General features: G+C 40.3%; 1 protein-coding gene across 1 annotated transcript; it reads left to right on the forward strand.

Annotated features, from left to right (window-relative positions):
- Nucleotides 1–22,538, forward strand: RAB12 (RAB12, member RAS oncogene family). The gene is made up of 6 exons (XM_068671615.1): nucleotides 1–371; nucleotides 11,536–11,596; nucleotides 18,924–19,062; nucleotides 19,603–19,692; nucleotides 20,682–20,786; nucleotides 21,301–22,538. The coding sequence occupies exons 1-6, from the start codon at nucleotides 125–127 to the stop codon at nucleotides 21,412–21,414; spliced, it is 756 nt and encodes a 251-aa protein (XP_068527716.1). The 5' UTR covers nucleotides 1–124; the 3' UTR covers nucleotides 21,415–22,538.
- The last annotated feature ends 583 nt before the right edge of the window (nucleotides 22,539–23,121 follow it).

The following is a 23,121-nucleotide window of genomic DNA, read 5'->3' on the forward strand; positions in this document are numbered from 1 at the left end:
CCCCTCGGGCCGGGCGGCGGCGGCGGCGGCTTGTGGGCGAGCCGGGGCTGGGCAGGGCAGGGCAGGGCAGGGTCCGGGCGGCGGGGCGGGGGGCGGCGGGGTGGCGGCGCCGCATGCGGCGCTGATGGAGCCGGGCTCGGGGCTGCCGCAGCGCAGGGCAGGGGGCGGCGGCGGGCTGGAGCTCGGGGCGGGCTCGGCGGGGGGGTCGCCGGCGCTGTCCGGGGGGCAGGCTCGGCGCAGGAAGCAGCCGCCGCGCCCCGCCGACTTCAAGCTGCAGGTGATCATCATCGGCTCCCGGGGGGTGGGCAAGACCAGCCTGATGGAGCGCTTCACCGACGACACCTTCTGCGAGGCCTGCAAGTCCACCGTGGGTAAGGCTGCGCTGCCCGGCCCCGCTGTCCCCGGGGTGGGTTTGGGGGTGGTGGGGCACCCCCGGGGGGGGTTCTGCTTGCCCTACGAGCCCTTGGTTGTAAAGGTGTTGGGGGTCCTCGGTGTCCTAACGGGTTTGGGGGAGGCGGGGGGTGCCCTGCGTCGCTGGTGCTAGCAAAAAGCAGGGTTTAAAGGAAGGTAAAAGAGGGGTGGTTGGTGGAACAGGTGGCTGTGGCGTTGTGTGTGGGGAAATGGGAGTGTTTCAGGGTGGGGAGTCGTGCAACGCCAACACCTAGCTGGTGGGACGCCAAATGCTGTTACAGGTTACCTCAGGTTGGTGTCGTACCTCCCTCAGCAAGCCCCCCACAATGTTAGATAAGAGGAAGAGCTGATGGTTTGTTTCTGGAAGGGCACCTCTCGAGCACACTGCGTGTTTTGCCCTTACAGCAAACCAGGAGGCGATTTCCTAGTGTGGCAGAGCGGCGTCCTGCGCATGGTTTAGTCACTGGTGCCGGCCTTTGAGGGAGCGTAATACCTCCTGTCCTAATGCCTGAGTGTGTAAAGGGTGGAAAGCAAGCCAGGGAGTCGGCGTTATTAGAGACCTGCTCTTAGGACCGAGCTCCCGAGCGTTGCAGCGAGGTGGTTGTTAAGGCTGTGTCATCGTAAAGTACCTGTGCGGAGCTTAATTGCAGCTTGACGTGTAGGGAAAGGTGTAGCGTCTGATGGAAAGCGAGTGTATCGCCTTTTAGAAGCTAAATTGTTACTTCTCAAGATGATCTTCCTGTGACAGAATAATGCAGTTACCCTTATTTTCATTTTAATGTGCCTTCTGTCAGTTCTTTTGTTCTTATTCTTTCCTAGGTCCTTTAAAAATCCAAATCTGATAGAGCCATGGCTCCTCTTCTTAGCAGCCTGTTAGTGTTGACATATTTAAGCAGGTAACTTAACTTTTCAGAAGTTAGAAAGAAGTGACAGCACGTCAGAGACACAATCCTGAAGTGATGCGTTGTCATGAAGAAACGCTGGGGACTTCTGTAGACGGGCTGGTTTAGTTAAGCATATGGTGAGCTAGGGAAGAACTGACAGTGGACTGTATGCTTTATAAATTCTCCAGGATTATGCATTGTGTTGAACTTGTATGCTTCTCTGTTGGGCTGACCTACATTCAGTGCTCTTTTGGGGCCGGACTGCTCTCTGTTACCTCGTGTTAGTTTCCTTGAGAAGTGAGAGGACGTGCCCTAGACCCCGGGCCAGACTTCCAGTCTGGTGCCTTGAAAGCAAAACTGATTTGCTAGATAACCGAGACAGTGATTGAGGCAGAGAAGCTTCCTTATTTTACAAAAAAACAGGAAATAAATGGTGGTATGCCGCTAGACAGAAGATTACGTAATGTTTGATGTACAAAGTGTGCCAACATAAAGCAGCATAGGGAAATCAGCTTGTGCCAAAACACATGTAAGAAAGACTTGACAGTAATGGCATTCTTGCAAGGTCCTCTGACTTAAAGTTGAGAGCTGTTGAGATTCCCCCAGATCCTTCAACTGCTAAATGAACGAGCTTTTTGCAGCCGTGACTGAAAGCTTGCACCCCGCTGTTTTGCACCATAGAGTAAGAAGAAGTAACCTCCGCTGTTTACGTGTTAGCTGGATGGAAAATAACCCACACTCAGAAATGATCTGAGGTCAGACTTCGATACGCAGTTGAAATCATAAAACTCTTCCTCTGTAACTACTTACTGCAGTGCTTTTCAAGAAGTGTAAGTGTAGAATATGTTTTGAAACGTTATTGAAAACAGCGTGGCTGATCTCATTTCAGGGGAAGTTATGTAAACAGAATATACCTCGAGATTAAATTTGAAAAGACTATGTAATAAAAGAAGTTAAAATATGCTGTATCTACCTATCTTATTGAAGATGTATTTTAAACAGAATCCTAAAATACATATTAACTCCCTTACCATGATATTAGTGGTCTCTACCTTACTTTTTATGCTTGTTTTTTTCCTAAACCTGAGGAATTATAGGCTAAGTAGAATAATATTTAACACCTTAACCTCTTGCATGGAAATGTGCAGGCTACTCAGAGGTCTTCTCTGACAGTGATGTCCAAAAATGTTCCTTGTCCAAAGCTTATTAGAAGTGACTGGCTGACTTTTGTCTCTTAAGTGCTGCTTAGGATAATAATGCCAGGTAATTGGAAAATTTGAGTGTTTCTGCATGAATGGGGAGGCGTGGATTCGATTAAAAAAGATTCAGTGCTTCAATGATAATTTGGAAGGACTAAATTTGCCAGATTGGTGAAGTAGATTCTGCAATACAAACATATCAGTGTCTTCTGTCTCATCTCAAAACACTGAAGTTCTTTGAAAGTGTTCAAAAATAGCTTGGCAGATTTTGGCACATTATTCATAACGGCACACGATGTGCTGTTGATCTAAAATTCTTTTGATGTATTTATTTTGGGCATTAAGTTGCATAGAATATTGTGTCTACTTAATCTGCTATTTACATAGCACTGTGAATACTCACTGTGCTCAAATATTTACTGACTTTTGCACACTGTTGTCAAATGAGAAATAGAGGCCGCTGTTTACAATTTTATATGCCAGGCTTGAATATTTGTTCTTATTATTAGGTTATAACTTATTATTTCTTTGGGCAGAGAAATTTTCTTTAGAAGTGTTACTGCTTATCTACAGTGATGTAAAATTAATATAAATGTTCATGCTAGCATTAAGTCCTAAGTAGTTAAGGTATTTTCCATGGTGGAAGAATGCTTATTTAAAGATAATACTGGCATTAAATTAATTTTGTCAACTATATATATGTATATATATACACACATATACACACTTTATTTTACAATAAAAATCATTCCCCATTTATGAGGCTTTATCTGACCTCCATGCACCTGCCTTTTTCTCAAAGGAGAAAGATCCAGGACTATCACTTGGAGGTTTTTCAGGCTCTTGACAAAGAAAACCAAATTTGCCAAATTAGGCATAAAAAAGGGTGATCTTTCCAGAGACAGTGGACGGATACTGGCATGGTTGTGAGGAGGTCTGAAGATGGGTGGTGAAGGAGGACTCTTTGCCTTTGCTTCTTTCCCCCCTTCCTTATTTTCCCAAAAGTATGATTTATCCCCAGAGAAATACATCCTAATTCGGATCTCTGTAGTGATGTTATTACGATTACTATAATAAAGAGTCCTTTTATTTTCCAAAGGCCTTCTTTGTGCCCTTTAACCCTCAGGGCTGTCTGCCCTATCTGTATCTAAGTCTTCACTCACTATCAATCTCCATGCTATTTTTCTTCCACGACCGATCTACAGAGCTCCTGTGCTCAGTATTATTTCCTCTCCAACCTGTTTTGCCCCAGGCAAAATTCTGGTTTTAATCTCAGAACCTGAGGTTCCTGCTCACCCAAACCGGAGGCCCTGCACTGACTCACTTCTCAGGCGGCTGACTCTCCTGCTTCTCCAGATCAAGCAGAGCTCCTCTGCTCGTCTTTTCCAGGCTGGCCAAGTATGTAAAGTTTCTGAAGTTTAGTCTTACCCTTCAGCTCTTCTCGATTGTGAAAGCATCCCAGGAAAGAGGCCTTGCCTTCGACAATGTAAGAGCTCAGGTGCCCTGGCAGGCTATTCATGGGACACCACAGTACCACTTGAAGCACATGTGCTGGGACTTTACAAAAATTGCTCTTTGACCCTATTCCACTTTGCTTTAATGTTAGTGTGAAACAGTCTGTTGGTGTGTGCATTGGGGGCTCATCAGGTTTACAGAGCTCCATAGCTTTTTTTTATCCAAGCAGTCTCTTTTCTGTTGTTTCTTCTTAAAATACACAAGCAAAATGCCTAACTTCCACAAATAAGCAACAGCAATGGTGAAAACTTCAGCTTAAACTTCTGTCAGAGCAACCTTAAGCAAGGCATCTTCTGTTTTTTAATACATAGGTGTGATAGATCAGCACATAGGTACACAAATGTGTGTGTGTATATATATATCTATTGGTTTTCTGTCGTTAATTCAACCTCCTTCATTGGTTTTTAGCCTTTAAAAGGTGGACTAACAACATTCATGTGTAGTTTTCATTCCCATAAGTTTTTCGTATAACATTAATTATATTTACTTAAATGAATGGCCTTTTTTTAATATCAAGTGTTCATTTTTTCAGAACTGCCCTTTAAGTTGATCCTTAATTTTTTACTTGTCAATATTTTATGCTCACGTGCAATAACCTTTCAGTAAATCATGATAAAAACCTATGTTTGGAAAGCAAGTTTAATAATTTCCTGTAATCTGAGATGAAGAACAACCTACAGATGATCCTCAGAAAAACCTCCTGCATCAACTAGAAGAGTAGCATTTTTGTGTACATTTTTTGCTACACTTGTATGTGTCTGTGAGTTCTTTCTGACAAGTGTAACTCATTTTAATTTTTCTTTGAAGATTTTTACCTCCCAGAAGGTGACACTGGAAACTTAACTGTGCTGGAGAGAGGGAAGAAAGGGTAGAAATAGACGTCTTTTGCTTTACCACGTTGTGATAAAGTAGCAATCAGATAGCCTTTTATTGGCTTTATACCCCACATCAGCTCTGTACTCATTCTGATAGATCTTTGCTGTTGTACAAAAGAGAAGGAAGAAGGTTCTGATCAATGATCTTAAATATTTATGTGAGAATTAACCCTTATCTTCATTTTTTTCCAGGATATTAATGTATATCCTTATATACGGGCTTTTTGGCTAGCATAGGTTAGCATAAATAAAACTAAAAAATATCTCATTAGTGTTGTGCTGCAGATACTCGACAAACTACAAATAGCAGAGAGCGAGGAGGCTGGAAACTCGTACAAAAAACAATTTAACCTTACACAAAACCTTGAGATAATTGGGGGGCGTGTAGTAACTCGCGCTGTTTGTTTTCGGCTCTGTAACCGTGGGTTTAGGAAATGCATCTCTCAACCGGAGCCTGTGCTCCCTGGAAGCTGCCTTCCACCTTTCAGGAGTAGCGCTGCCACTTGTAATCGACGCTGGAGACCACAACTGAAAGAAGCTAGCAAGTAATTGTGTGCCGAGCGTACGTGTCAGCTAAGCGTGTTTCACAGCATCTGGCGGAGTCAGCAATTATTTTCCATGCGTAGCCATTTGAGCCCTCAGAAGGGGCTCAAAACTGTATTTTAAAATAGGAAAATGTAGCAGCAAGGTGGTATAAATTATCAGGGTTCAGGAGCAGGGTATTGGGGAGAGGTTTTTTCTATTTTTATTTTTGTTTTTTGAATTACCAAGGAGTAAATTTGCAGTTGATTTGGTCATTTGTAAACCAGTTGCTGCTCTAAACTGATAGAAATGTTCAGCTACCAGGTTATATCGACACCGCAGAGCTCTCCACATGTCCTGTAGTCCTGTGTCAGTGCTTTTATGAGAATATGCAAGTAAAAGAAGAGAAAAAAAGAAGAGCCCACTTGAGCGGTGTCGCCTGTGGAGCGTGGTTTGGAAGGAGAGTGGAATGCAGCTGTCAAACTCAGTCTGGGCTGTGAACAGCTGAGAGTGTCAGGAGCAAAAGGAAAAAAAAAAAAAAGGGGGTGGGCATGTGATTCTGTTATGGACTCGCGTATTTCTTTCTGGAAGTTGTGAACTCACATGTTCCTCTGGTGAAATAGCACGCGCACTTCGCAGCGTGCTCGTGTTTTCAGCTGACCCATGAAATGGAAGAGGCTCTCTCTGTAGGGTGCCTTTCATCACAGAAACCCTGACATGTCTGAGACACTTCTTCCCTGGGCTGTCCTTAAATGAGGGAGAGGATGGATGTTCCCGCTTATTAGGACTGCAACTGTTTCACAGCCTATAGCAAACACTTTTGCAATTTATTTCTCCTGGCATCTAAGGAATGGAAAACTCGGTACCCACACCAAAATCCAGTCCCATGATGGAATAGATGCAGCCTTTTTAAAAATCTGGAGTCCTGGTTATTAATTTTTCTTTCGCATTTGATTGTCCTTTCAAGGTCGGGTAGCTGTAGATCAGTAGCTCACGATGTTTTTCCGCTCTGTAATCAGGAGCTCTGTAATATTTTGTCTTCAGGAAAGCCCAGAAAATCTTATTTGTTCCATTTTCCCCTTTACTTCGTTCTGTTTATCAAAATTTGGGTCCGTGCTTTGAAGTTAGCACTGTAAAAAGTGTAAAAAGTTTACACTTTCTGAAGGACTTTACATTTTCACAGACAGTAAAATTATAAAGAAATGACTTCCTCCGTTTTCATTGAGTTTGGACGTACCGAGCACCTGAGATGTCCATAAACAGTATATTAGGCATTCAAAAATCCCTGTCACATTACTAAAAACCCATTATAATTGTACTTTAACATGTAGTCACTGCACGTATATTACTTTTTCATGTGTTGTTGTGTCTGATTCGTTTCGGTCTGTAGCGCGGTTGCCAGCCAAGGTCCGTGTCGGCTTTTATTTTAGGCGAGCAGTCTCAGGTTTCCGCGTGTTAATGGCTCTAGAGTTACCCTGCAGAGCTTTTCGGACGGATGGTATACGTCACCTGCCTCTAAAGCAATCCCCAGACTGGCTCACAGGTGACTAACGCTTCATGCTCCCTCATCTCTTTGTGATCTTAGCTTCTATAATGTGTGGCTTGAAAGAGGTACTTCCACTGTGGTGGTTCTCAACATTTCCCTGCCTGTCTTCCAGCTTCAATTGAAATTAAATATGATGGTTTATTTTTTTCCAAAACAATTTTAGCAACCTTCTCCGCTCCCGTGTGCCTTGTTCTTGTCCCTCCTCCTCCCCCAGAAATGAGCACCAAAGCCACCGAGCGTCTTTTCTTCGCCTTCAGCAGTTCCCGGAGGCTGTAGGTACGAGAGCTGCGTTGTGATTAGTCCTTAGTCACAGAGCAGGGCTGGATTGTAGCAGACACCGTGCAGGCTGGTGACAGGGATAGTTCTGACCTCGGGAAGCCCCATGACCTCAGCCACGGGTTGTAGGGAAGCAGGAAAACGTCTCTGTGCAATGCTGTCGGATGCCCAAAGCAAACAAACCGACCTAGTCTTTGAGTTCTCTTGCTTCGGGTGGTTCAGGACACAAACTCTGACTTTTGAAACAGATTGGATTTCTTCAAATCTGGTCTGATTATTTGTCACTGGCTCTGATGTGTATAGCTGATGGGCCTCTGAAAATGTCCTCTGTTGGAATTGATTTTAGCTGGAGGGGGGCTGTGCGCTCCATTTCCATCCGTTCTCCCAGCTCCTGCTTGAACTTCGTGATCAGGAAATCTTGGCCTCTGAAGGTCACCGTGTGCATTAAGCAAAAACATTTCCACTTCCTTTTTCTGCCACTTAGGCCCAGAAAAATTGAATTATTTAAAACTTAAATGCAGAATGCATAGTGAGAAGCTTCTTCACTACCTGTTTTATTTCTGGACAGAAAGCTTTAGCTTTAAAGGGAGAACCTAGACACAGTTGTGTGTGCTTCAGCTTATGCTTTGGTAGGGAACTTTTCATTCCTGTTTGGGGCAAGAAATGTTAAAATCTGTTCTGGGCTAAATTTTTATTGATTTTTTTCAGTCTGGAACAGTCTCAAGTTTGGGGCAGTGACGAGATTCGTCATTGTCACCGACTTGCCCTTATCTAGAGCTTCATTAGGGCGCTTCTATTTTGAGTGCCTGTTCTTTCTTTTCGGGCTGTTTATTTTGGAAGGGAGTGCAGACAGTTTGCCTAGCTGTGTGTTTGATAGACTCAATAAATTAATAAGCAAATAACCCCCCTCTCCTTGCCTTGTGGTCTAGTAGCCCTTTACTTTTCCTGGAAAAAGCATTGCTTCAGCTGAGTGCATGTTTTAGTAGGTGCTCGTATTTGTATGAAGCATGCTTTTAATCCAAAGTTCACGTGCTTTCACCACAAAAGCACTGTGCTCTGTATGAAATGTTCAAAATACCACTAATAAGCTACAGAGTAAGGTAAAGAGAGCCCTTTAAAATCCTGTGCCCTTGTAAAATGCTTTTTTTTCAGATTTGGTGCTGTTGCCAGCAGTGATCATTGATCCCTGGGCTTTCCTGAGCTGTATGTAACTGGGGACAGCTGTACATTAGGCACTCTTTGAAGCAGGGATTTTAAAGAATTTATCAAATATCCTTGCCATCAATACTGGAGGGTAAAAAAGCACTTCTTTAAAAATAAAGCAATAAAAAAAAAGCGTGGGTTTCCTGATTGACTTCCTGGGACTGTTAACAGTTTTTCCTCCGGTTTTTAGTAATTGGAGAAGTTATGTGGATAGCAAAGCCTTACGTTTAGTTATATTCATGGACTTTAGTCAAGCTAACTTATTTGATCCATTGAGCTTTTTCTCACGATGTTTGAAGTCCAAGTGGAAGACAAGTGCGTGTATTATTTTAATTAAATTACGAGTTTGCTTGTAAACTCAAAGCGGTACCTTTGGCAGGTGTATGGTGAAACACCGTACCGAAGACTGACAGGCTTAGGAATTTATTTCTTCATTTGCAAGAGGAAAGCTGCCAGACTTTTCCTTCGGTGTTGGCAGACGGGAAGCTTTGGCATTGTGTTGATGCTTGCTGAGCATTACTAATTATAAAAATCAGTTGAGCAACTTTTGCGTAGCGCTGGCAAGCTGTCTGATGTAAGTGTTAAATGATTCAGCTTCAGAGAAGTTTGTTCTTCTGTAAAACCTGCTAGTTTGTTTTGTCTGTTGCAAGCTTTAATAGCAAAGAATTTTCTCATGATTTGACTCTTAAAATGACTGATAGGAGGACCTGCCTTTGAAATAATAAATAGTATCCCAAGAGTGTTCTTCTGAAACAGTCTTTTTCAGCCGTAGGCACTTCTCTGCTTGATTTATTTTCTATATTTGTTTATTTTTATTTATTTATTATTTATTTATTTTTATTTTATATTATTTATTATTATTTATATTATTTTATTTTTTTAATTTGTGTTTTATTTTAACCGGAGGTCTCAGATGAGCGGCAGATCTCATGGCATGCTGTATGAGATAGTGGCAGTGGAATTCGAGGTGAGATGTTGGGGCGGCTGTATTCCAGCTTCCTGGAGGAAGGGAGAGGTCTGAAGCAAGTTCAGTTAATGCTGATTACCTCCTCTGCAAGTAAATCAGCCGTCTTGTTGTAGACAAAGTTGTGGCCATTCAGACAGCGGTGTTTTATAGTTTAAATGAAATTATGTAGAGAAAAGGCATTTAGTAGTAGAAATAGTTAACATTTACACTAACACAGCAACGTTTACTCTAACAGAGATGGTGGTTTTTCAAAAGTGCCACCAAATATTTCTTAAAGTTAGGATTTATGAATATTCTGAAACTTTAATTATTGTGATACTTTTTCTCAGTTTGCATGCAAATGCTTGCAAATTGGTGTTAAAATTGTAGACAAATCAGTTTATTACTTTGGTTCCTGTATTCCCTAAGAACCCCACAGGAGTATGAATGGGGTACATTTTGGGAAGTGGAGCATAAATATCACATGTCCTGAGCAAGTGTAAGAACTGGTGAATAACTGTGCTAGGCAGTTTTAAGGACATGGAGTAGAATAACAGTCGTGGTGATAACCAACACGTTTATCACTGTGTAGTGCACAACTGCAAGCTGTTTGGAGGGATTTCTGTTTAGAGGAATGAAGATCAGTGATTTTTTTCACATATTTAGTCTAGCTAAATAGTGACAGCCTGTTTTACAAATGAAAAGTAGAGTCAAAGCTATCTTTTTGTTTCCATTCATAAAATGTAACTCATTTTTCAAAACAAGTTAATTGCTGTGAAATTATCTGATTGACTTATCTCATGCCAACAGCTTTACAGACACAACTGTAAAATCACTTTGAAATAAACACCAAGTCAACAATGTCTAACTGGTTTTCAGGATGTAAAATGTTTTTTTTTTTTTTTTTCCTTTGTAACTAAGTTTTTTGGGACTTTCATAAAGCTTAAATGAGGGCCAAATTCAATTCCTTCTGTAGAAATGATAGTCTGGTCTTGATTCTAGCAATATCAGAAGGGACACTTAGCTTTTAACAGGGACAGACGTTAGGAAAAATTGTATTTCTTTTGTTGGAGGAAATAAAAATCTTTTCCTATTTGCTGTCATCCTTATGCTTGGTATATTCTTGTATGTGAAAGAGAAAAGTGTTTCCAACACAGTATGCTTCTGCACTTCTGTGTGAGTTTAAGTGTACCAGTCTGAACCGTGTCCTCTTGTCTTTTTATTTCCCTCCTTTCTGATTTAGCTCTGTTAGAAGGGATGGTGTTCCTCAGGAAGAACTGAGGTGAAAATCTATACAAATGTATACTAAGATGATCAGGCAAACAGTTTACAAATACAGTGATAATCTAGGACATCTGTACCCTGAAATATTTTTGTGGGAAAGGTGGTATTCTTTTGTGTCCAGGTATTGTTTGACCATAGTGTGTCTTATGTGTCGATTGCCAGCATTTCTTGCACTTAAAATCTTTCTGTATAACAAGGTCTTCATGATTGTATCTCTGATATTTAGCATGCATTCAAAATGTGCCTGGAGTTTTGAGATGATGGAAGAAAGTACCTCTCAGGTATAGAAGGAATTCTAAAAGTCGCTCTAAATCTAAGCAGTTTGTTTATAAATATTTGCAGGAATTAAGAATGCCGGTGCTAACAAACTGCATAAACCAACCACAGTTACAGCACTTGCGCTGTAGCACTTCACAGATGCTAAGCATCCAGCTTGGGGAAGGATGTGTGTTGTTCCACGTCACAGACAGCAAAACTGGTGTGGAGGGATGGGGTTTGCTTCATGCTCCAAGGCGTCTGTGCCAGCTGAAGGCAGAGCAGGCTTGTCCTTGGCAGGCAGGGTGAATAAGGGAGGAACAACCCGTTGCTTTACTCTTATGTTGGGTTTACCTGCTGCTGGGAGTGCTGCACAAAGTGGAAGGTTTATGTTGTGGTGCTGCCAAATTGGACGGCTCACAGACTGTACAGCGGTTGTCAAATCCCCGTGATGTTCCTGAGGTGCCCCATAGTGCTGCAAACCCTGCTGCTTGCTCAGACTGTTTAAATTTGATATTAAAAAAAAAAAGTCCAAAAATAATTAATAATAATAATAATTACACCCTCGTTACTTTTGCTTCTTATTCCTACTTTTCTGTTTGCTGTATTTTATTTATAGGTGTTGATTTTAAAATCAAAACAGTAGAGCTAAGAGGAAAGAAAATTAGATTACAAATCTGGTAAGTAAATGTGCAACCAGCAGTATGTATTAATTTTTATGTTATAGCATGAATCAATATGCTTGTCTAATACTATTAACTGGTATAAGCTGGTTTAGCTCTTGCCCTTTTGCTCCTCTCCTCTGTTCCCATAAGACTTAAGCAAAACCAAATAGCTCTTAGATTTTTGTGAGGATAAAGGAGGAGAAAGATAAAATTAGAAATAGGACATGAGTGTAACTACTGAAATGCTCATGCATCACAGAGGTCTCGAGCCCTTTTTTCTAAAAGTGTGAAATTGTCTGCACAAGAAATAGGAGTTCTACAAACAAAAGGAACCATGTTAAATAGATGCTAGAGAAAGGTGGGTTTTTGGTTTTAATTCTGGACCATTCAAAACTGACGTTTGTTATAAAAGCAATTATAAAGCAACTGTAAAATATTTCCTAAACTATTTTTATAAAACTTGGTGTCGGCAGTGCTGTTTCTTTGATGCTATATTAAATAACTGAAAGCGAAGGGCATTCAAGGCTAAGTAAATTATACCCACTATGAACAGCACTGGGAAGTAAAATGATTCCACACAACTAAGACCGTACCCGTTAACTAGAACTGATGTCCTACTGCAGAAAGCTCAATGTCTGAGCTCAGCTTTTCTTTTCTGGAGTAGGCTACATGTTTCCTCATAACAATTCCCCATGCCAAAGATTAAAACAATTTACATTGCTTAGGAATTTTTGAGCTTAAGAGCTCCTTTGTTTCGCAGTGTAGTGCAATACATAAGCATTGTTACGAGAGAATAAACCAGCTATGTTAATATACATTAATCTTATATGCTACTATGTAGAGGCTTAGCTTTGTTTATTAATAGTGCTTGATGCATAATTGGCATTGTAGTTAAGCTGTTAAAGCTGCTAACAATCTATAGAGGGGGAAAAAGCTCTAAATAATTCTTCAATGCACTTTGGGGATATTCTGGTGGTTTCTCACTCTTAACTACATGGATGCAGTGAACTGAGCTTACTAACTCCTCTTGGCAGGTCACCATCAACTCTGTTTGTCACACCATGTGTCTGTCTTGCTTCCCTCTGAGTTAACTGCTGCATCATCTTTGGTGTCATCAGTCACCTAACACTTGAATGTTACTGGCATGTCTCCATCCATCACCTGTCCCTGTTTGGAAACCTGTGACCACAAGGCTGGCAGTTGAGCCAGCAATTGTTAGCCAGGGTCTGCTGAAGCTGACAGAGGTAACAAAGAATTTTGATATGGAGATGCTACCGTGTGCCTAATGTGAAATTCTGCTGTGAAATGTGCAAACTTGGTCAATTGATTCCTTCATGTCGAATAAATACTTCATAGAAGAGAAGTTTTGTTGGAAAAGAGATGTTTAAACCATTATTTTCCACATATTGAGAATGTGCTAGTAGGATGCAGTAAAGTTAAAACTAAAAATTGATAGCTTGCTAAAACGTGACCAGTATTCCTGTGCAAAGCCCTGCTAAAATGGTGAACAAAACACGTTGTAAAGAGAAAATATTTTAAAGCACTTTAATATACATGTGTACAACTTCCTGCTCCCACATGCCACTTTCTCTCCAACAGTTGCTGTTAAAATGCTCTTCTTACAGTTAACCCTTAAAACTGTCATGGCATACTTGTAAATTTTTTGAAAAGCAATTAGATAACCCTTCCTTTTGCTAATTTGTCCTGAAGTATGTTGTGTATGTTGCTGGGCCTATTTATTAACTCTTTTTATATTTTCAGTTGTTAGATGAAAACAAGAAAACAATTTACAAAGTTAAACATTTGAAATTTAGAAACACAGACTTGAGTCACACATGGTTAATGCAGTCTCCTTTCATACCTACGCAAAGGCAAGGTTGCCTTGTATTTCCTGTCAGTCTTTACATACAAAGATCACAGTAACTGCTACAGAAACATGTGTTTTCCAGTAAACAAATGACTTGTAAATTTTTTGCACATCTGTTTTCTAAAAATGACTAAGATTGCATTTTGAAGCATCCAGTTTGTTTATTTTTTTTTTAGTTGTGATAATTCTACTTCAAAAATCAAATAGGAACAGGTTGGGATTTTTGTTTGTTTTATTTTTGGTTTAATTTTGGTATTTCAGTACCGCATTTTTCAGTGGTCACTTGACCTGTCTCTTCACTGACTGCCCTGCCAGCAATGCTCTCAACAAACCTCTGCCACTTAAAGTTATGGAAAAAACAGCAGAGAGCTGTGAATGTATCAGTCAACTAGGTGTGCAAGACACCCATCTGAAAGCAGCTTTCACCTGCTTGCTGTTAGTACAGCAGCATACAGATTGGTCTCCCATGTTCCTTTCCAAGTGGAGACTGCGCACTTGAGGATCACGGAGGCTTCTGCTCTTGCCTCTAGCTTATTTGTTCCTATCCAATCACTCCTAACTACAGTACCTCTTCCCCTATTTCTGCCTTTCAGTCAGAAAACAACCTGCTAGTCGTTAGGATATAAAATAGGAGAGCAGCACTGAAGATGTTATGTAGCATCCACCTTCTCTGTTCCACCTGAAGGGCAGCAGCGCCCCTTGGGCTGCCAGGAGCAGCAGGTGCAATAGTTCTGCTTCTGTGCTGCAGTTCTGGGCCGAAAGGAGTTCGTGTTCCCTGAGAAGCAGCGTGTGGTGCAGTCAGGCTGTGGGTGAAGTAACTAGAGCCATCAGCTGAGTTGGGAAGCGACTCTGAGCAGCTGAGATTTTTCAGAGCTTGAAAACTGGAGGAAATATAGGAAGCACACCTTGACACTTCGAAGTATGGTGTGCCAGGGGCTGCTCAGGAGGACAGCAGGGGATCAGAGCGTGCCCTGTCCTCTGAACCATCTGGGCACTTGCCTAAAGCAAGAATTAGCCAGCCCTGGCTACCTGTCTGAAGGCACCTGGCTGCTGGAAGCAGCGGTGCCGTGCCGCTGTGCTACGTCCTGCCAGTCTGCCAGGGGAGCTCTCTGGTAGCTCTACAAATTTACTGATTTGGCAAGAAAACTGTCCGATCTGCTTCTGAAGGTAGTTTGGGCTGCTGCGTTCTCATAAAGAGTTCTGATTCTGCCAGCTCAGGCCTTCCTAATGGGCAATTATCCTCCTGGAAAATTTCTGAGGAAAAGATCATCTGTCCTGAAACGTAACAGAATGCAGTTCCTGCTGTTTAGTACCTCTGAAATAAATTATTCCATACAATAAAAGATTGTAAATCTCTATATATATTAATTTATGGGAAGGAAAAGCTCAGCATGATAGGTAGAATTAACCTCTAAAAGGGCATAAAACATGCTTAAAATGTTTCCTTCAAGTTCCATAAATGCACAAAGCACAAGAAAGTGTTATTTTTTAACTTCTGTTTAAAAATACATCCCCCTCTATCGCTACTTCACACCACCACTTGTTAAAAGATGAATCTAACTTCCGAGCCAAGGACAGTTTTGAGTCTGTCTTTCAAGCAACTATTCTAGATAGAGAACATTTATGTAAAACAAAAATTATCCAAAAGTATCTTAATGAAGATCAGCTGTATTTGTATTGTGTTCTGTGCAGTCTGAAATAATGAGAATGCAGCAAGTCAACACTTGAAAATGGGCTGCGTGTGTTTGTTTTTTTTTTAATTTGCTTTTGTTTGGTGTAACATTTGTTTGCATTTTTGGAGTGATGTCTAGTTTCTGTTACTGAAGCAGGAAAACAAGCGAGGATTTTTTTTTTTTTAATTACAGTTTGTAGTTGGTCTAGGAGTCATACGTTGTGTGTTTGTGAGTACGATTTGGAAGTATCAGTGTTTTTTCCATTAAAACAAGTCCTTGAAAAATCAATAAAAGAAAACTGGGTTTAGTATTAGAAAAAAAAAAAAAAAGAAAAAAAAGACTCAGCTGGTGTATTTTCTCAGTGATGCCAAATCATTGATCAAGTTGTAGTAACTTATAGTTTGGACTTGTGTTTAATGACGTTGGACTGAGTGATTCTTTTCTGTTGATCCTTACAGAGAAGAAAGGAACCAGCAGCGCCTAGTGTCATTCATGAAATTCGTGAAGTTGCTTACTGTCAGTGCAGTTACACAATTCTTGTCTTTCCTTTTAGCTTTCTATTGGTTCTTTAGTAGCTATCCTTACTAAAATGCTCTGGCTGTGGGAGTGCAGTATATTGATGAGAACAGTATAATAAACTTAATTTCTCCAGCACAGCACATGAAGGGAAGGCATTTAAGGTAGATATGCTTTTAACATCAGCTCTGCTTTTGGACTTATTTTTTTACTCAGTGCTGGAAGAATTTACTGCATATTTTTCCTTTAAAAAGAAAAAGACCATGACACCTGGTAGAAGACAAAAGCTTCCACGTGTAAGATCAACTTGATGCTCCCTCTGCAGCTTACTCAGCCAGCTTGGGGTTGCATTTGAAATTAGCTGCCCGCTGTTGATTACTGCTTATTCCAGAGATAATTTTCCAATTTTCTCTAATACAGTGTTACGGTAATGTTAGAGACTGCAAATTCAGCTTATTTTCTTCCAGTTTTTGAAGGAAACAAGGGTTGTAAGATCACGATTATAGTGAGAAACCTGCTGGGGGGCCTTCACTTAAATTTGATGCAGCGGTCAACGCATTGGTTACGTGAAGTGTGTGGACGTCTACAACTGTTAGAGCAAGGCAAGGAAAGTCAGCTATGCTCAGTACGACTGGCAGGTGACAATTAGTGGCCATCTGGCCATTTAACACATGCAATGGGCCGCCAGGCTGTCTGTGGGTTTTTGAACCAGCCACAGCCTCTTGTTTAGCCAGCAAGCCAGACTGCAAGGTGTGGGCTATTTCGAGGAGTGTAGGGCCTGCCTGAGGGTATGGTGACAGAGAGGAACAGCTGCCGGGGAATGCTATAAACATTTGAAGCACCTGAGGTTGCGGGGTGAGGAGAGGCTGATAACACCAGATAGACTTGGAGATAAAGCACTCAGCAGGCTGGGGGAACGTGGGGCTGGAGACAGGTGGAGTGGTGTTGTGTAGGTGACTTCATGGCTTACACCTCAGCTTATCTAATGTGTTGATTAGTCTCTTCAGACAGGGTAGTTGAGCGTTAGTGTATTTATTTCCCCCCTCCCCGTGTTTTTCTAATGTATGAACGAGTGCCTTGGTACTTCAGAAGCAGCCCCTCTCTGATGGAATTGCTGCAAGTCCTCGACGTGGGCCTGCAGGCCCAGCCAGGCCGCTCTGAAACAGCTCCTCTATTTCTTTGCTCTGAAAAGGGCACACGGAAGAGGAGAAAACTGGCCAGCAAAAGAGGCAACTTTTTTCATTAGTCTGGCCACAACCAGGCTTGATGCATCCCTTCTTCCCCATGGGGAATGCCCTGCCACCTGCCAGCTGGTTACGGCTGCGCAGAGCAATGGAGCTGGATGGATACCATCCCTACCACACTTGGTCAGTAGGCTGGGTGAGCAGCAGCTGCTCCACGAGATCCTAATTCTGACAAGACTGTGCATAAAACACTGGAGCAATGTTATCCATGTGTGGAAAATCAACGGTTTGTAATAGATTTCTCAAATCCTTCACAGAAGGAACCTCCAAAGGGCCTGTCAAAAACAACTCTCACCATAGCAGAGAAGGGAAGAGAAAAATCAAATTACGTGTTCTGAGTAATATTTATCGGTGTGACCTCAGCTGCCAGGACTTGTATTGCTTTAATGAAAATGCTTCGTTAGCAATAAGAAAGCAACCAATTAACCATCTAAAACTGCTCTGACATGCTAGAAGCTTGGCCTTTTTGAAACAGGCTACCCGTTTTCACCTTCTGTAGGGTCCCAAAGGTTTGTTTGAATGTAATTCTTAATTTTGAGTGGAGAATGGTATATGACTAAAAATAAAACAAAACTGGATGCAATAGGAATTTGTTCTCTACGGCCTCCCTACCCCAAGCTCCACATCACGATGATGTTGACTTGCAGTGAAGTATTAGTCAATATTTTTCCACAGGCTGTGAGGCAGACGTTTCAAATCTCTTTCTAGTAGACAGTGTTTACTTTGTGAAATGGCTAGCAAAGTTGTGTTGCTATCAAGCACACTTGCGGCAATTTCAGGAGAAAGTCAAGTGCTTCATTTTTAAAGCTGCTTATCTAAGATCCTTAAAGGTTTTGTGAAGAGCAAGATAGGTTTGTGGTAGTTCATTCTACTGCTTGTTGTGCATAAACCTAAAAAGAATTCTTCAGGACAATCAATGTGGTATTTTGTGAACATAACCTTTTTTTTTTTTTTGTAACAAGTGTTTTCAGCTCTCCATTGTTAATCTCATTCCCAAATTCATCCTCCTTTTGTCTAAAATGTGGCTGTTGAAGAGTTTCCTCTGAGATTTTGAGTCCCTGCAGATGCATGTTTTCTCCCATCTGCTCTGAATTTTGGCCATCTTTTCACTTACTCTTACAGTAAAATTTCAAAATTACCCATTAATTCTGGGGGCTGAACTCAAGCAGCAAATACTCGATTACTTTGCTATCATCAGTGGAAAGTAAGTAATACAGTGCTACAGTCACATTTTAAGGCTTACAGTATACACCAGCTTTTTTTTCTTTTAATATATCTGCCAAAAATCTTCCATAACGGTGTTCAGTAAAAAAATATCTTTGTATCACCTACTTTGGGATATAAACTATAGGTAGTCCAGGCAAAGCACTGTCATTGCTGGAAAATTGTCTCCTGTGTAAAGTGCAACCTGGTAGAAATGCCTATAATGATGAAAATGCGGACTGGAAGTGCTATTCTGACACCTCAGATGAGTAGGTCAAAGTGTGAAAGCCAGTAATCCGCTTTCAGAAGCCACGCCGTGTGGCTGCTTGCTTCTTTCATTCACTTCCGCCGGTAGCCTCTGCATTAGTCTTAGAACCACGGCTGAATTGCTGTGGTTGATCCAACAAGACTGTGAAAGCTCAAACCATAATGATCGATGCCTTGCTCATTTTATAGTTGGATGTCCAGCTGTGTTAGTTTGATAAGCATGTTTCCATTTCTTTTTTCATTTTTTCAGGGTTATTATAAAATAACGACAACAACAAAGCCCACAAAACCAGCTTCATTTCATTGGACAGCTTCATTTTCAGACGCATGTAGAACTGTTTGGTGGCCTTTCTTGGTGAAGTTAGTATGGAATAAGTAGTTATGATGTGAAAACTTTTTGTGATTGAAAGTACTGCTCCATTTTTTTGCCTGAAATTCACACATATAGAAGGAGATCTTCAATATAGTGTGTAATGAGTGGGAGGGGTGTTTTTATTAAAATAGAAACAAAGTTATTGTGTACTTTGCAAATCAGTGAAATGTTTGTGCCAATGTTTGCTGCTGCTTCTTAGGGACACAGCAGGTCAGGAGAGATTCAACAGCATTACCTCAGCTTATTACAGAAGTGCCAAGGGAATTATTTTGGTGTATGATATCACCAAGAAGGAAACATTTGATGATTTACCAAAATGGATGAAAATGATTGATAAGGTAGGCTCTACGTGTTTTTTTCTTTTTTTGTTTGCTTTGAGAAGCCTTTTCTCAAAGGAACTCTGTAAAACTTTTAACAGTGTATGTGTAGGATTATTAAACTAACGACTGCTAATTTATGTTAGATTCTTTTAGGAGGAATTTAATAATTACATGTTTTGTTGTAAAATGATTGTCAGTCCCTGCATCCTTGGAGTGGAATTGTCCTAGTTAGAATTGCCATTGGAGATCTGAAACGTTATGCATTTGCCTATGCACTGGGGAATGAATAAATGTTTTATTTTGGTCTGTGAAATAAGTCACCACGTTCACTCATAGACAAACTGGAACACCATTTCTCAAGTAATGTTTTAAAATCGGTATTTAAAAGTTGAAGATGAAAATTCTTGAAATAATGTTTGGGAAGTACTTTGACATAACAGACTGTGTAGAATGTGTCCTTATTTAGTAAAGGAATTGCCCTTTTTGTTGTTAATATTGCATTGGCATTACAAAGTCTTACATTTATAGGTCCAGTTAACTAAAATGTTTTACTTGCAGTATGCGTCAGAAGATGCGGAGCTTCTATTAGTTGGAAATAAACTGGACTGTGAAGTTGATCGAGAGATTTCTCGACAGCAGGGAGAAAAGGTAAGAACAAGTATAAACAAATTCTGAGTTACAGCTAGAACCAAAACTGCTGTGATATTCCTGCTAAGAGTCCGTGGCTGTTCTTGCTCAGACTGTTGGGTCTAAGGAACATACTGAGTGAGAGTGGTGATGTTCTGTCAAAAGCCATATGGTATTTACTACTTTATATACAACGTGCAATTACCTTCTTTCTTATTGGAGCAGTATGGCTTTGCTGTTTAGGGAAAAAAAATAAAAATCCTACAAATCTGATTGTTGGGCCAGTACACAGTAGTGTAGGGGATATACCTGTCTTTGGCAAATAGACTCTGATAAAGGATGTAGTAAAGATGTATGCTTTAAGTAGCAATATGCCCATTCAGAACATCTTTGTCTTCTTCCAGGGATTTGCTTTTCAGTACTACTTTAGGATAGGCAAGAGTCCTACTCGATTACTTAGCTCATCTTTGCTTCCATGTTTTTTTGTTCTCTTCCAACTCTAAAAAGTGGTAAGAAAACTGAAAAGAGAGTATGTTACACCATGATACTTACAGCACCACCTTGATCAAGGCACTATTTTATGGACATATGCATTTTCCTTCAGCTACCCATTGTACATTGGAAAGTTAAGAATTTTGTTAGGGAGTCAAGGCTGATTGAGTACATCTGTACAATGCAACCTGTACAATCTGTACAACCCTTTTGTGCATTTAATAATAAGGTTGAGAATGAAATTTCTCAGAAGCTATTACTCTTTGGCAATGTGCGGTAATCCATGTCAGCTGAAGACATGGATTTCTCAGATTTAAGTCTGGAAAAATGTAACACACTTTTCCTTAAACCAATTCTGAGTGAAAATTGGCTATATCTGGCAATATTTGCTATACCTTAGAGATTCAAGATTATTAATTGAATTCAAGTCCAATCAAATTTCAAGAAAACTTTTTAAAGGCTTTATAAGGAATGTATAGTTGCTGTTTGTGTAGTTACCTTATTTTCTCTTCCATCAGTTTGCACAGCAAATAACTGGGATGCGGTTCTGTGAAGCAAGTGCCAAGGATAATTTTAATGTGGATGAAATATTTCTAAAACTTGTTGATGACATTCTGAAAAAGGTAAAATACTGAAGTGGTAGTCTCTGTGACCACATAAATGGGTCAGAGTTTAAATATTGAATCACTGATTGTATTTGTTGGGAGTATACAGGGTAAGTGCACACTGTCAGGCGAGGCTGATGTGTAGTGGGCATGATGTAGTTTGCAGACTCTGCTGTATGTTTCACTTAACCAAATTCAACATCAATATTTATTAACGTTTGCTGCTATTTGCTGCACTTCCTATAACTTCACTTATATCAGTGACTGACTGTACATTTGCCTGCTTTCTTGTGCAGGCAGTTCTGTTGTAATTTGTCATTTTTTTTTACGAAAGTGACTTTATTTTGACAGGGTCCTGCAACTTCTTTCTGAAAGGAATTGTTAACACAATTTGCTCTAATGTAGTTCACTAATTAATAAGAACCAAAAATCCTTAAATGAAGGCTTTGGCTGGCTACGCTCTTTAAACTATCTCATCCCGCTGAGTTCTGTACAGATGATCGTTTACAGGTGATTTTTTCTTTTCTTTAAGATGCCACTGGATGTTATAAGAAATGAGTTGTCCAACAGTATCCTGTCCCTGCAACCAGAGCCAGAAATCCCACCAGAACTGCCTCCTCCAAGGCCACATGTCCGTTGCTGTTGACTTGTTGCTCCGTACAGAGTGAAAAATAGGAGTGGGAGGGTAAAGAAAGTGTCTATAGTACTCTGCACTACAATCATTTGGCAGTTTCTTGTTGCACTTTGTTATTCGAGTCAGAGCTACACACTAACTTGTAAATATGCAAATATGCAATCCTGTGTAGGATTCAGCTATATAACATTTAATTATTACCCCTCTCCCTCACAATGATGTTTCATTCATTGCCCCGGTGTTATAAATACTGTACAGTTGGTTGGGATTTACCACACTTCCAGTTGAGGAGGAGGAGAAGTTAAATCTATACCTATTCTTGACATAAATGTTGTAATAGTTCTTGTTATTATAAACAGGCAGGCAGAAGCTCTTCTGGTATGAAGATAAGTATATGGTGCTTTGCTAACTATTTTAAAGACAAATTTTTTTAAAACAGAGGACTTTATGTACAAAGCTTCCATAATCAGCATTATGTTTCATTTTAATGTAGTGAAAACATTTTTGGCTGTAGCATCCTCTGCTGACTGGATTTATTGAAAGCTAAGTTTAATTTTTGGCAGCCTTATTTATTTTGTTTAATGCTGAACCCTTTCTTTGTGTACTAAGACATCACATCTGGTGCAGATCTAAGATTGCACTCTCAAATTGCATATATAATTTTCTGCATAAGCATAAACTTAATTGCAAGTATCAATAAGTTTAAAGAAAAGAATGGAAATATATTCAAGCTCTAAAAGAAGGTATAAAAAGCAATGCTGCTGTCCTAGACAAATTCTTTAAATAAAAAAAAAAAATACTAAGGTAATGCATTTTCCTGTGTTAAGGAACATATGTGTGTATTTGTCTGGACATCTGTAGGGTTGGGGGAGGGGAAACTAAGGTGAAATGATTTTCTTTCCTAATGGTGGAAAATATTCCCATCAAGCAAATACTGTGTTAGGTTTTTGTCTGATAATGAATTTGTGAATTATATCTTTGGTATATCTTTTATTAAAATGCACTGTTTAGTTTAGCTGTGGTAAATCAGTAGTTACATATTTGAATAACTTGGTGTGTCCTGAATGTTGTGGTATTGAAAAACATTGTGGTCTTTCTAAACTAATGAAGTGCAAATAAAATTTTGTATTTATGAATGACAGTGGAACTGCACCTGTTATTAGAATGGCAAGTATCAAGTTATGGGTAAAAGGTAAAATCTAGAATATGGAACGACTCTTGTTTTAATTTCTGTACTATTTAACTTTGTTCGACAGTTCCTTTAGGTCTAGTTAAAAGAGCAGCAAGCATTAGTTGTTCACCATGATACTTGCTGTCTTGGGATGACCTCGCCCAGCCGATATCTTCAAGTAGCATGTGACTGCTTGTCATGCCATCTTAGCAGGCGGTTGCAAAGCTATTAATTACACTGGCAACACAAATATTAACCAGTCTTTTTCACACTACAGCTTCTCTACTTCTCATTCTCTGGTGCTGGAACCATTTTGTCACCTTTGTCACTCTAGCCAAAACACTGGCACTGAACAGTAAGCTATACCACTGCCTGAAGCAGCTTCTCTGTGTTTTGTGGAAGGAAAAAAGACACACAGAACTGTAAAAAGCATTTTAAAAAGTATTAATAAATTTTTTGATCCCTTATTATTTTACTGAGTGAGCTCTGACATTCTGAATACAATACCATGCAGGTCTTTAGCACATTTTGATTTATACTTAAAGATT

Source organism: Anas acuta, chromosome 2 (assembly GCF_963932015.1).
Source record: "Anas acuta chromosome 2, bAnaAcu1.1, whole genome shotgun sequence".
Lineage (NCBI taxonomy): Eukaryota > Metazoa > Chordata > Aves > Anseriformes > Anatidae > Anas > Anas acuta.

Bases quoted from the DNA above. Each gene is read 5' to 3' on its own strand.
- RAB12 (XM_068671615.1), top strand. From the start codon at position 125: ATGGAGCCGGGCTCGGGGCTGCCGCAGCGCAGGGCAGGGGGCGGCGGC. The intron at 372-11,535 runs GTAAGGCTGCGC...TTTTATTTATAG, and splicing joins GGCCTGCAAGTCCACCGTGG to GTGTTGATTTTAAAATCAAA. The intron at 19,063-19,602 runs GTAGGCTCTACG...TTTTACTTGCAG, and splicing joins GGATGAAAATGATTGATAAG to TATGCGTCAGAAGATGCGGA.